The sequence below is a fragment of the Cupressus sempervirens genome, chromosome 3 (genome assembly GCF_028749045.1).
Source record: "Cupressus sempervirens isolate cs-2001-9-10 chromosome 3, ASM2874904v1, whole genome shotgun sequence".
Classification (NCBI taxonomy): Eukaryota; Viridiplantae; Streptophyta; class Pinopsida; order Cupressales; family Cupressaceae; genus Cupressus; species Cupressus sempervirens.
Window position 1 is genome coordinate 10,940,418 of NC_143120.1, and position 14,485 is coordinate 10,954,902.

At 35.4% G+C, this 14,485-nt stretch overlaps 1 protein-coding gene across 1 annotated transcript in view; it reads right to left on the reverse strand.

Moving 5' to 3' along the window:
- The window catches only part of LOC149564470 (carbon catabolite repressor protein 4 homolog 5-like), a 176,792-nt gene that overhangs the window by 134,219 nt on the left and 28,088 nt on the right, over positions 1 to 14,485 (reverse strand). The window contains exon 2 of the mRNA XM_089818017.1: positions 8,605 to 8,872. Coding sequence (XP_089674143.1) covers positions 8,605 to 8,872 — 268 coding nt within the window. The remainder of the gene's footprint in view (positions 1 to 8,604; positions 8,873 to 14,485) is intronic.

A 14,485-nucleotide genomic window follows, 5' to 3' on the forward strand; every position in this document is an offset into this window, starting at 1 on the left:
ATTGTTATTGGTGTGTTCCAAATGCATAATTGAAGGCTTATAAATATGAGAGGAGGAGACATGTCTCTACAGTTAATCATCATTAGACAATAATAATATATTAACAATGATATAAATAACCATATATATATATATAATATAATACATATATAATATAATATATATTATATATATAAGAATATATGTCTAAATGATAATTTACCATCAACAATGTATCTCATGATCGAATCAATCCGACTAAAGCTACAAACTCAACACTCCATCTTAGCTATGGAGGATTGTTATAGAACACATTATGCTCTCAAGGATATGGAGAGATATCATCTCAATATGATATTCCTGGAATGGCATATCAACATTTATTCATCAACTTAGATGTTATCTTTCAATATAATCCGAAGTATGATTCAACAAGAATTATCAATCATATGCTTATTTCAATTTCCACCAAGTGGGATTTTCTCAAAAATTAACTCGTTTCAATAGTCCTTGGTGATTCTTTGTTCTATTTTTACTCATGATCTTGCCTTCATGCCATAAATCAGATTCAAATGCCTTAGAGGATGGTGGAATTCGGGAGAATTTATGTGGTGGAAATCCTTAGCACTAAGGATTTCCACCAAATTCTCTTTTGTCTCTTAGACTCCCAAAACTTGCCATTTCGCCCCTTATGCCAATTCTTTCACTATTTTTTTTATTTGTTAACACTTAGCATGACCTTGCATCTCTTTTGGGTTGATGAGAAGTGGGAAATCCTTAGCACTAAGGATTTCCACCAAGTATGTTGTCGACCATTATCCTTAAGGAAAATTACCATTTTCTTCTTCTCTTCATCACTTTACCATTGCTTTGATTAGTTTGTCATTGTAATAATAATCTCTCACCATGCTTGCACACCACCTTGCCCAAAGGGGAAATCTTTTTGGGGGAGAAAAGATAGCCAGTGGGAATCCTTAGCAGTAAAAATTTCCACCAGGGGGAGATCCTTAGTGTTAAGGATTTCCACCTAGTATGGTGTTTGCTCAGGATCTTTCTCCCACTTTTCAAACATGTAAATTTTTGTTGCTTGGACTAAAATTCAATCCTTCCACAAGGACTTATGCTACGAAAATCCCTCAAAAGAACACCAAAGTCCCTCACATGAACCCTGGACAAACAGTACCTCCTACAAGCCAAAATTTCTCAAACTAGAACTCAGATCCAGCAAAATAAAAATGTTGCCGACTAAAACCACCTAAGACAACTCCTACTTGCTAAAGCAAAAAGAGGGGATCCCCATTTACAATGGGCCGATGGTGTGAAAACCACATGGCATGTCCCATCTTGCATCTTGCTCATTTTGCATAATAATCTTCTCCCTAAGTCGCACTTAAGGAGGGGTGTCAGAATAACTTAATATTTACGCCTAGCTTATGATTGCTTAATATAATTTATATTATATAACTTAGGTACTTTTTAGAATCTGATCAGGTAGTTACATCTACTCTTTCTGCTTTTGCCTTTATAAGCAAGGTTATGATACATTATTTAAAATCTCAATATATGTTTCATCTGCAGGTGAAATATCTTTCACACTATTGTACATCAATCTCAATACATTTTACAATCGCTAGTGTTGAAAGAGAAACCTAGGTGCAAAAGGTGGTGACTGTAAAAGCATGATGCAGAAAGCATACCAAACATCACTGAAGGTAAGGAGGATAACTATTGAATGGTTCTGCAGGCATTCTGATAGTTGATACTCATCAGAAAAGCATAGGCCGATGGCAATTCACTAAAAGAACAACAATAGCAGAGATGATAACCTCATGAAGAAACAACTTGAAGTGATACTAGAGTGATGACAAAATGTTGAAAGATAATGGATACTATTACGCAATAAAACGACAATAGTAAAAATGAACATTGCCTTCAACAGACCAAGCTAGAACAACATGGCCATGAAGGAAGCATATGGGCAATGGAAAAGAAGGAAAGAAGATACAAGAGTGAACATAGTTTATTGAGCATGATGCCTAAAATTGTTGAACACCAGTAGGAAAACAAAAATAACTGCAGAAGACTCCAAGCAAATAGCATATTGCCACATCATCATACAGAGATACAATAGAGATAGAGGGGAGCCAGAATATCAATGAGCAAAAATATAATAAACTGAAGATCCAAATCGCTACACATATTTTAATACACCTATATATCAACCTGGCTCTGATACCATTTAGATATTTGCCTAGAAATAAAATGATAAACAGCAATATGGAATAGCCAAAATAGATGCAAGAGAAACAAAATTTTCCTGGGAAAACCCTTCAAGATGAAGAGAAAAACTCAGCCACAACCAAAAATATCACGTTTATTGATTATAAAAATGTTCAAGTGTACAATCCTTCTCACTTGATGCGATATATAAAACAAATAGAGAGTCTTCATATTACAACTGAAGGTCTCTTCAATTTCTCAAAATCTGACACTTCATTTTCAAATATACAACTCTTCGAATTTCCACGCCTCTACGCATGACAAAGACATGTCTTTATATTTTATATCACAATTATTATCATAGCTATCCTCTTCAGCCGAAGGTGACCATAATGATAATAACACCCTTATTTCTAGAGATAAAGATCTCTAACACAGCTACAATATTCAACATCTTTATCTAGAAATGGGGAAGTAGGCTAACTGGAAACATTACCTTCACCAAAAAAAAATCTATGTTATTTTAGTTTTCTTAGTTTTCCTTCATGTAGAACCAATCTAGCCTCTCTTCTAGCCCTTTTGAAAGTTTGGAACCATACATTGAAAATGAATATCTGGGAATATCCCATCCTGTCTGGTTAATATAGTTGTCTAATGTAATCATTTTCGGCTCTCTGTGGTTTTTTTCTACTGTTTGCTTTCCAACTTTGTCATCAATACTATTTCAACTGGAAAATCACCATGGCTATTTTCAAAAACAGAATACAGTTATTTTGATTTCTATTAGCAAGACCTACCATACTGAAATTGATGCAAGAGCATGCAACAGTTTAAAACAATCTTGCATCTCCCAAAAATATTGTTATTTCTGTTTTCTATTATGATTAGGTGGTTAAAAATAATGCAACCATATAGATAGGAAATTATTTAGGATGTGAAATTATTTGATATTGCTGCCATATGTTCAATGGAAATTGTAATTCTCAAGAAGGGTCACCTTTTTCAATCATTTGTAATGCTAAAATCATAAAAATGCCATTCTTGATGTAGGAAAAAGGAAGGGGAAGAATCATGCGCTCATGTTTATTAATTGATTAAATAATCTATGGGAAAAGAACCTTTCTAGGCACCCACTTCGGAAAATTCAAAAGGCAACTTTTAGGAGGCCTCCTAGCAAAGTTGAAAGAATATCAATTGACTATATGTTGCTTTTCTTGATAGCCTTGTGGTGTTCATCAAGAGTGAGAGAGAGGCTTCCAAGAGGCACAAGAATTCTATAAAAGGGAGGCTTGCGCTAGATATTTAATGATCCAACATTGAGTGAATCCATAATAGTTGATCCAGGTTGAGTGGATTATCTAAATTGGTGTGGAAAATTGAAAGTGGAGTGAAAATTTTGAAGATGAGAAGAATTATCCTTTCTCTTAGAGTTGATTTGTAGTTTTCCTTGGTGAAAACTAAAAAGCATTGTAATTTTTGTAAATTTGCATATTTTGTATTGAAGTTATATAAAATCAGGTATTTCTATTCTTGAAATCTCTATGCAATTTTATTTGTTATGCTATGTATAAATCTTGGATAAGGTGACCCTTGTATAATTTAAAGAGCATTTATTTTGGGTGCGTTAGAGAGATCCCTTGCATGAGAAATATAGACTCTGCTAGTCCTCTGTGAAACAGCATTACGTACTCAGAACATAGCAGTTTCTCATCTAGTATGAGGCTTGAGTTCCTTTCGATTCCTTTTCCCTGCACTGCAGCAATATCATGGAGATGTAGATTCAATTCCCTAGCATAAGCTTTGTCTTAACCATGAAAAAACACAATAGAATCGTTCATTAGTTCTCGTGAAAAATGCTCGCTGTAAGCTTATCCTTGAAGTTCTCTGACTCAAAACTATCTGTTATTCCAATGGTTCTATTATCATACAGATGAAGTCTGCACAGTGATAGAATATCTTTAAGAGCGAAAGGCAGTGACATCATATCTATGTAAATACCACTTTTAAATGCAAAAAATGACAACAAAATCTTGATATTCTTCTTGCCTTCCCATTAAAAATTGGTACTTTTTTACAAAACCAACTATAAGCATACAAAATCTCCTTAAAAAAATGTCCACATTTCAAACACAGAAGTTGGTTCTAATAGATGAGCAAACACAAAGGTTGAATAAACTGAAAACTCTAAAAGTATTTGAAATCTTGACTCTCGTGTAGACATATCTTCATCTAAAAGTTGTCTAAAACACTCTTGAATATTATCAGAAACAAAGTTCCCATATCAAATGTTGAAATATCAACATATATTAATAAATGAAAATCAAAACAAGCTTTTCTCATTTCTTTTATTGTATAACCACCCGACTGAATAACAAGGGAAACTGAACTGAATGCCAAAAATTCAAAATGAAATACAACTATATATGTCTCATAGGCTAAACCAAAAACTAATGGTAAAAGGTAGGCCTAAATGGTAATTACAGTTCTATGAGGGTAAAACTGTGTGTGCTGCATCATAGGAGTCCTAGATAAGTATTTCCTCCCTATATTATCTGTATATATTATTATAAACTACTCTTTCACAAAAATTATATTAATTTTTTCAATAACTGATGTATTTTTCTGGAACATGTTTTTTGAATTCTTCCCATATTTGTGGACCAACATCAAGACCAACTGTAAAAAAGTTGATATCTTCTAAACATTAACCACTCTTTTATTTTCATAATTCAAATTAAGGGCAAGATTTTTTCACTGAAGCAGCTTAGAGCTATATTAAAGAGTGCAATCTAGAGAATCCCTCCAAATCTGATCACTGTTTCTAGCCCTAGCTCAAGCATAGTTGTGTCTAGTAACACCAAAGATATATATATATTAAAATAATATTGCAATATTGATATAATGGTCATCTTGATAATTAGAAACTTCCTTATATAAATCTCCGTCTTTAGTTAATTTTTGGAAGTTTCCTTTTTGACTTCGTGTTTCTATTCTTGATCGATTCTATTATGGAAAGATTATCTTGTCTTCAATGTTTAAGGAGCCTCTATCTCCTTTGTTAATATTAAATATCTCAATCAATTATCATTTTATGGAATTAGAGTCCATAGGTTAGTTCTTTTGGCAAATTTTTAGAGTTAGTAGTTTTATTCCTGGAATCAAACTCCAGAAGTTTTTAACATTTTTTAATGAAAAATCATAAAGCTGTCTTAAAAGTTTCTTGGAAAGTTCTAGAAGAGTTTTTTACCATTTTTTATAAAATTTAAGTTTTTGCAAGGATTATGTAAAGGGTTTGATTCTATTAAGCCTGCTGCTACGTGAACGTTTTTCTGGCATTCTTTTTGTCCAACTCACATCTGCCTGTGTTGTGACTGTCTGAGTTCATGGCTTGTGTTTTTTGGTCTGGAAATCGTAAATTTCTTATAGATAAGATTTTTTCAAGTTGATCTCAGTGTCTCTGGATAAGGAGAGTAATAGCTTTGTTACCCGTGTTATGTTGAGAGGATTATGGTAAGCTCAGTCATATCCATAAGTTTTGCCCACAGGGGAGAGTCTCAACAGTAGGCCTATGTCACAAAGAATTTTGAAGAGACGAGACAGTTGTCTATGTTTGATGACCAAATGATCTACAGTTTATGTCTAGTCTAATATAGGGTAGTCAGTAAAACTTTTATACATGGAATGAATTGTATTAACAATACACACAAATAAATAGAATTTACAAATGCTAAAAAAAGTGTTAACTAAAAGGCAAAGTCCTCTAAATAAAGATAACATCTACAAAATAGAACTAATAGAAAGAACCTCAAAAAATAGAGCCTATATGACCATTAACTAAGATTCCAGAATCACAAGCTAAATGGAGCAAGAACCTAGGATACTGAGAATATTCTAATCCCTCCCTCAATGGTCATTATCTCAACTACCCTGCAGAAGACAGTACATGTCTTGTAGCTAGAAATCCTTAAGAACATTCTGCAATTGTTGAAACCCTCCCTGAATGTGCAGAATGTCAATGTCCAAAAGTAGCCAAAAAAATACATGAGCTTTTCCCCTTCTTCGGAATGGTCTGCAACAAGAAACAAGAGCCTACCACGGACTCTGCACTGACATGAGTCTGTCACAAAGCCTCCTGGAATTTGTAAAACCTTTGACCAGAAATAATTCACAAATTGTTCGACCTGTTGTTGGATAATAGAACTATCTTTCCCTGCAGACAAAGACACACTAAGAATAGCTGCCAAGAATTTGACTGAAAAATGGGCTAACCCTCCAGATAAACAAGATGTCCCAAAACAGACTGCAAGGTTCCATGATTTAAAGTGAACAAAGTATCATTGTTTCGGGAAAGAAAACAGTAACTAACATAAAAATCCCAAGTGAACGCAAATTACAAAAACCAGAAACAATTTTTGAGGAAAATTGACAAAAACCAAACACAATTTTTGAGGTGAAATGTTGATCAAAGTCAAAGACAGAATTTGAGACACGAATAGGAGAATACAAAACAGATGAGTTTTGAGGAAAAATTTATTAAAACCTAGCAAATAATTTTTGAGGAAACATTATTAAACCGTCCCATAAAATGATTTGATCAGAACACATAGGATGGAAACTCCTCATCTGAATGCGGAGCAGCTCAATCTTCTGTTGAGACCCTTCCTGTGTGATTTTGCAGCAACCAATTGTTGCTTGCAATCTTTCTTCATGTCACCAAACTTGTGACAATAATTGTACAAAACACTCTTCTTCTTTAAAGATACCAAAGGTTCACCTATCCTCTAAGCTGAGAGAACTGAGGTGTACATGTGTTCCTTTCTGAGGCTTGCGAAGTGAAGGCCACCTGTTTAGACGAGGAAGAACTTGCCTAACTTCCAAATTGTTGCTTTTGTCTATCCTGCTATAGAAGCTTATTGCAGAGATCAAAGAACGGTTTAGCAACACTAGTAGAAGTGATATTGAGCATCTCTATGAAATGCCCGTAGGATTGGAGCAACCTTTTCAATGTGATCACTACCATATCTTCTTCCCCGTTCTTGCGACCAATTGATGTCCTTGACTTTTGTAAGATGTGTTTGGAGAGGTGTCTTCTCATCCATCATGGTAGAAAACAAAAAATTCTTTAGAAAGGAAGTGTGGCTTTTGTTGAACATCTCATGAACATCCTTCGAGATGTCCCAAGTTTCTTCAGTTGTTTTGTCAGAATGCATCAAAGGGAGCCGATCATCTATGATGGAAAGTTTGAGCAGCATGACAAGTTCTTGATTATGTTCATCCCATTTATCTTGATCTGACTAAGCTTGAGTGGGATGTGCCTCTGTACCCAGAACTATCTTAATGGCCTATCATTTTATGGGGGGGACCCGACCCCTTTTATGGGTATGTGGGCACAGTCCACATCATTGGCTAACCAATCATCATTTTTGTTCCCATTCTAATATAGGTAGGCATCGGCCCCATTCAATTCAGATTGACTGATCGGTTCTTCACTGCTCCCTCGCCTCAAGGTTCAGTGGCTTAAGGGCGAAAGCAAGATATGCCACTGGAGATGACTGAGACTTTGTTGGTTTGTTTACGGAATATCGGAGTTGAACACAGAATTCAAAGACAATGGTATTCAAATATCGTCATCATTTGTTGCTTCCAAGTGTTGTAATCGCAGTTATTAAACAGATGATTACCTTCCAACATAATGCTGGTCAAGGATGCCATCACTGAAATAGAAGTTGTCAGTCAACCCTGTGAAGGCATGGAAAACAAGGCGAAAACAAGGCAAATGGAACACGCTGGAAAGGATGAAACGTGAAAAACAGACTAGATGAACACAAAAAAAATTGCACGGAAGACCTTACTACTATAAAGACTAATACCATGAAATTTTAAAAAACTAAATAAATTGTATAAACAATACACACAAATTAATCAAGTTTACAAACACCATAAAAAGATGTTGACTAATAAGAAAAGTTGTCTAAATAAAGACAGCATCTAAAAATTGAACTGATTAGGAAAAAAATTTAAAAAGAGCCTAAATGACTATTAACTAAGGCTCTACAATAACTAGCTAAATATAGCAAGAACCTAGGATACAAAAAATATTCTAATAGATAGAAGGACGACCATTATGAGAGTATTTAAATAATAATGTAATATTGATATAATGGTCATCTTAGTTGGCATTTATAAGCTTCCTTTACAGTCTTTCTTCTTTAGTTAGTTTTAGAAAGTTCCCTTTATATCTTTCACGTTTATATTCTCAACTGTTTCCGTTATCGAGTGATCGTCTTGTATTCCCTATTAAGGAGCCTTCATCTCCGTTGTTGATATTAAATATCTCAAATCAATATCATTTCAATATAGACGATAAAAAACAGTGATGAAGGTATGGTACGATCAGAGACATACCTTGAAAAGCCTCTGGTGAGTGATATTTAGAGTGAAGCCATTTGCGATAACCTCCTTTCCTCGACCTTACTTTGTGCATTCTTGAGGATAAGGGTTCAGCAGCAGTAATATACTTGACTTCACTGCTTTCCTGCTGTGAAGAATGTGACTGCACCTTCTGACATTTGATGGCTTTGTGTGCAACAAAAGACTTAGACGCACTTGTAGCAGGCACAGAGGAAGACTCGTGGAAAACAGAGGCTACATTAGTATGCATCCTCTCACAGTTCTGTAAAATTTGCAGAAGCAACAATGAAAAATTAGAAACCTGACTGCTAGGGTTCAATCCTCAGATCTGATGCAGTACCCACGCTAAAACACCTTAACAACAATAAAAAATATGTAATATGTAATATGTGTGCTTAAAGGAATTAGCAGATGAAACAGGATTACTTTTAACTTGCTCACCATACATACGAAGACCTTTGTATTCATAACCTAGTACATTGCATCTTAAAAGAAATTAAAAAATGTGTGGGGAATTTATCTCAGAATGAAATACCAGCCAGATCCAATATTTTAGACCCGAAAGAAATGATAGGTGGTGCAAGCCATTTTTATCACAAGGCCATTCAATGTATGAGAAAAATAAGACAACTGCTATGATTCAGGCCCGACAAAAGAAGATAAATGCACCCAAAAACAGTGCAAGGTGTGCAACTAAGAAGTACAAAACATAACAAATGTCACTTGACGCACCAACTAGACAAAAATATGAAGAACAATTACAGGCACTTAAGCAGATACTTGTATTTTTTACCTACCACATAAGTTTCTAAGCCAAGACAACTTATTTTAAAAATTAAAACTAGAAACCCACGTGATATATCTTCTAAACAGATTTAATATAACCTGATAGGCACTATGAAGACCTTGAGACTTAACCAGTCAACCCAGCCTGCTAGTAGCAAAAGAAGGAATATTTGAGCTTTTGTAATTGAAGGTTGTAAAGTAGAACCAACAATGGTAGAGCCTAAAGCACAAATATAATTTCTCTCACATAAAAGATCCTTTTGTCCTGGAGCATGTTAAACTCCATCTCATCATACCCGGCTGTTAGGTTCAACTCCCAGGCTGATGTTTTATGTACTCAGTGAAAGAGAAAAAACTAGAAGCCTGACTGCTATGGTTTGATTGTACAGCAAATTTATTTATTTTATATTAAGAAAAATTAGAAAACTAGTTTTCAAGGTTCTAGTCTCAGATCTGGTTGATTTGGTACTACACAAAAAAAGAACTGAACAACACAGTTCAGTTCTCCAAGCCTTATGTTTCATACAAGAATGCATGTATCTGCTGGATAAAGGTAATTCTTAAGGTCATCGTCTTATTTGCAGAACAATTTGGCATATAAGACCTCTCATGTGTAAACGACGAGATTTTCACTTTACCTTTTAATTTTAAGATGTTGTGCTTCACAGGTTTCAACTTTCAACCTCATCACCAAGCCCATGAGCAATGCCAGTTGAGCTAATCCACCATCACTTGTAATACTCTGTAAAAGTAAGAACCCCAATGGTATGGGAGGGTTTGATTCACCAGGCTAACCTTTTTTGGCGGTGATTTAAAAAAACCTAGAGGTGGTTCAATTTGGGCAAACATAAAAACTTAAATCCACACCTGAAAAATAGGACCTGCCAGATTTTTAGGAAAAAGATTTTTGCCGCTATTGGAGAAGGGCTGGAGGTTTCACATTTTATTACACCATAATGTTTATCAGGGATTCAACTCACTGTAGTGGTCCTATGAATATTCGAATGCTCTAAATGCTGTAAGGTTTAGCTTTTAAAATTAATATGACTTGCAATATTATCAGAGCAAGGTGATTATTGATTAGTAAAATATATTATTTAGTTAAACTTATTTAATAATTAAATAACCATTCACCAAATATAGCTAGTTCGTAAAAGTTTGTTACCTAATCCTATGAATGGATATGACATCTAATAGCTATAATTATGGGATCCTTATTTCAGTAATGGAAATGTCTAACATTGAACAAAGTAATACCATATTCACAAAAGGCACATCTCAAAGTGATAACTATGTGTAATGTACCCTTCTCCGCACTAGGCCTTATGGCGCCTTGTCGGTCTATCTTTCCATCCGGATAGACTAACGGCATTTATTTTGAGGATGCCAATCAGTCACAAGATTCTATTTGGTTTAGTTCGAGAGGTATTTAAGTGTGGAACTTCCTATAGTTAAGTCATTTTATTTTATAAAGTTGATTTATAAAGTTACTTTATGATTTAAAGTCACTCTATGACAAAAGTAACTTAAGTGACTAAAAGACGAATTGGGTTTTTATCCCACATTGTCTAGTTGTTTGTATTTCCCCTCACATCAAGGTTATAAAGACAAGGAGCTACATGGGGATTCACGCCATGAAATATAATACTATTTTAAACTAAACATCAAGGTTGCTTAAATGTGACCGGTTTCTTAAGGATGAAACCCCTTCAAAAAAGTTGACAAGTTGGATGTAGCCCCAGCAACTCATTTTACTGCATTCAGGTCCAGAATTGGAGACAACATATTGGAGTCAGCAAGAATCACCTTTGAAATTGCGGTAAGTCCTGCGTTTAGTTCTGGCAAGTGTAATATTTAGTATTGTACGGGCATCTCATCCAGACATGTTGAACGTCCACATACTGTGAAGAATATTGTAAGGTTATCAGACCACCGCAAGCAGTTGTAGGAAGGAGGCACGGCACCCGAGCAAAAGAATTCCCATGGATAGGTTTTTGGGAAGTCAGTAGCATCAATAGCAATGGTTATCACATAGGGCAGTGTCAGAGGTTTAACACACCTTAGAGTAGGCCGCAGGAAGTGAGCTAGTAACCAACCTTGCGTGAGGAGTATATATAGAGATTCATCGTCCGCCTTGAGTGGAACCATCATAGATGGCAATGTGAGAAGGGGAGACAACTCTAAAGCAGCTGGGTTGACGAATTGCTTCTTGACAGAACCCTCATGGCTTGATTCAGCAGCACCCAGGTGGGATTTGTTGTCACATTGACACACCTGAGTTGGAGGTATTCTATGAGTCCCTGTTGCAACTTCAGAATCAACCCAATCGTAAGCAAGGTAATGTGCATCACATCTGTCCTCATATGGTACTTACGTTGATGTTCTAAATCGGTTTGTTTGTGGTAATAGAGTTACATTTCCGAGCATAACATATTCTGTTGTATGTTTCTATTGTTAAACATTGGAGGTGATAATGTACGGTTTGAATTCATTGGTGCAACTGGCAAAAAGAAAACAATAAGCGGCACCCGCTGTTTAACAGAACACCATTCAAAATCAATTAACAGCTCAAAATAATTAAAATTATAAATCAGGACAGCAAAGAATACTACAGTGGTATCAGAACCTCAAGGCCTACCAACTTGAGGGTAAGTTATTAAGTTGCAGGCTTGTTTGAAAAGGAACAATGTCAGATAGGCATGAATAGGAAACCTTATAAATTTAGTCACATCCGACCTAAATAGGCAGAATCTTGAAATCAGATTGACAATGAGGACAGTTATACAATTGATGGGGAGCTAACTTTTGGGACAAACTTATAGGTTGAATAGGCTGAACAGATACAGGTCTTTCAAATAGCAAACGAGAGGAATGAACAGGAATGGGAAGTGAGAGAAACCTTGCGGGCTATTAGAGATGGACAGAATAACATTGCTACTGCACTTCAGCAGCTTACAGGTGCTATGCAGTAGCTAGCTCTTACTCACAGGAGAACACCGAGTCATCATAGTGGAGGTAGCAGTGTGGCAGGATCACCCCGAGCTACTAGGGCCCCCACACGGAACACTAACAGGCCACTAATGCTCTTTTTTGTTGAGAATAATGTCCAGGAGGAAGTAGCACAATCCGCAGCACCTAGTTTACTTCTATGTAATAACCCCAATAGGTTATAACTCTTTCAAACACCAAAAATCTTTATACTTCAGTTGTTTGACATTTCGTCAAACACTTTGCAAGCAAGCTCTGATACCACTGTAATGGTCTTGCTCAATTCCGACCTTAAAATGCTGATTGAAGGCTCGAAGAATTTTGTCAAACACTTTGCATACAAGAGGCCATATGACTGATATAACTTTTCAAATTGCTGCAATGACTCTTGTTTCGATTTGCATCAAAGAGAATGCTTACAAAAAGACTCCAGATTGTCTAAACAATGACTTAACATGAATGTGCAACTAATTTTGACAATATTCAATACAAATATGTGACTTAACTACTTGAAATATGCAGCTACAGCCACTAGTAATTATGATAAATACTTTGGATGCAACCTAAGATGGTATTAATGCACTTACAACCAAGTGCCATTAATATAAACACTTAGTATGCAAAATTATAACATTATTTATGCCAAAAAGAGAACTTACAGCCAACTGACATTTTGTCAAACAATTGGAATGCAAACTAATAAGCTGATCATCAACTCTAGGGTTGCAATATAGATAATCTAAAAATTACAATGCTCTTTCAATTGCAAAATCCTAGCCTTCCTTTGATACCAATAATGCCAAATGGCAAACAAAGACAAGTACAAGGTGAAATAATGAAGTGCTGAAGCTATATTTTGTACTCAGCTAAAAACCTACATTTCTCAGAAAATATGCCAAATGAGAAGTGAAGTACCTGATTGTGGATGGCTGTAATATTTTCCTTCAATGCTGCCCCTTCTGCTTGCTTTTTTTCCGATCTGCTTTTTCCGGATTTGCTTTTTTCGTTTTGCTTTTTCGAACTACTTTTTCGGATTGCTTTTTTCAGAGCTGCTTTTTCGGACTGCCTTTTCGGCCTGCTTTTTTTTCGGTTTTGCTTTTTCCGCTTACTTTTTTCGGACTGCTTTTTCAGCCTGCAGACCTGCTAGAAATAGCTTCTTTTTCAGCCTGTTTTTTGGGTTATGCTTTTTCATCCTACTTTTTCGGTTCTGCTTTAAAATGGCTTCCTATAATTTCAGACCTACTAGAAATGACCTCCAATAATTTCGGCCCTACTAAAATTGCCTCTGAAATGCTGAAACGCTGAAAATGGCCTTAGGCCCAATGATGCCCTAGCTGAAGTGACTGAAGTATCACCTCCAAATGTGCAACCCTTCAGAAGATATTTCACTTCCTCAGTTATGCTAATCCAAAGGAGTTTTCGTTCCCAAAGATCAACTGACTATCTGAAACCACTTGGCTCCACAATAGACTATGTGATTGAATCACAACTTGATGTCAAGAGAGAAATAAACAACTGGATGATTAGAATGAAGCCCGGGGTGCCTATTTATTCTTTTTTCTCCACTTTCTCCAAAAGCTTCTAGAACATTATTTTATTTTATCTATTTAGTGACTTTATAAAATATTTTATAATTCAAGTCACTTTATTAAATTAATTAGATATAAAGTTACCTGTTAATATTTATTTATTTGATAACTTTATAAATAATTAACTTAATACCACTTATTTAATTAATTAAAATAATTAATTAGTCATCCTCATAAAATATTCATTATTTTGGAGAACCTAATTAATTAAATTAATTAAATCAAATTGCCTCCAAAAATGGGGACATGGCAGTCCGCCCTTCCTGAAATTGCTTGTCCCCAAGCAATGGCTGAACAATAAACCAATCAATCCGCCTGGATCCCAAATCTAGTCATGAACTATACTGTTATCAATCAACACAGGCTCCTGCAATATCCTCTGCAATATAACCAAGAGGAATCCATAATCAAACTGACAATTACAGCTCAACCAAACTCCAAAATCACAACTGCCACAGTCAGAAACCCACGAGACACAAACTCTTAGTACATCAGAACCCAAGTAAAGTGGA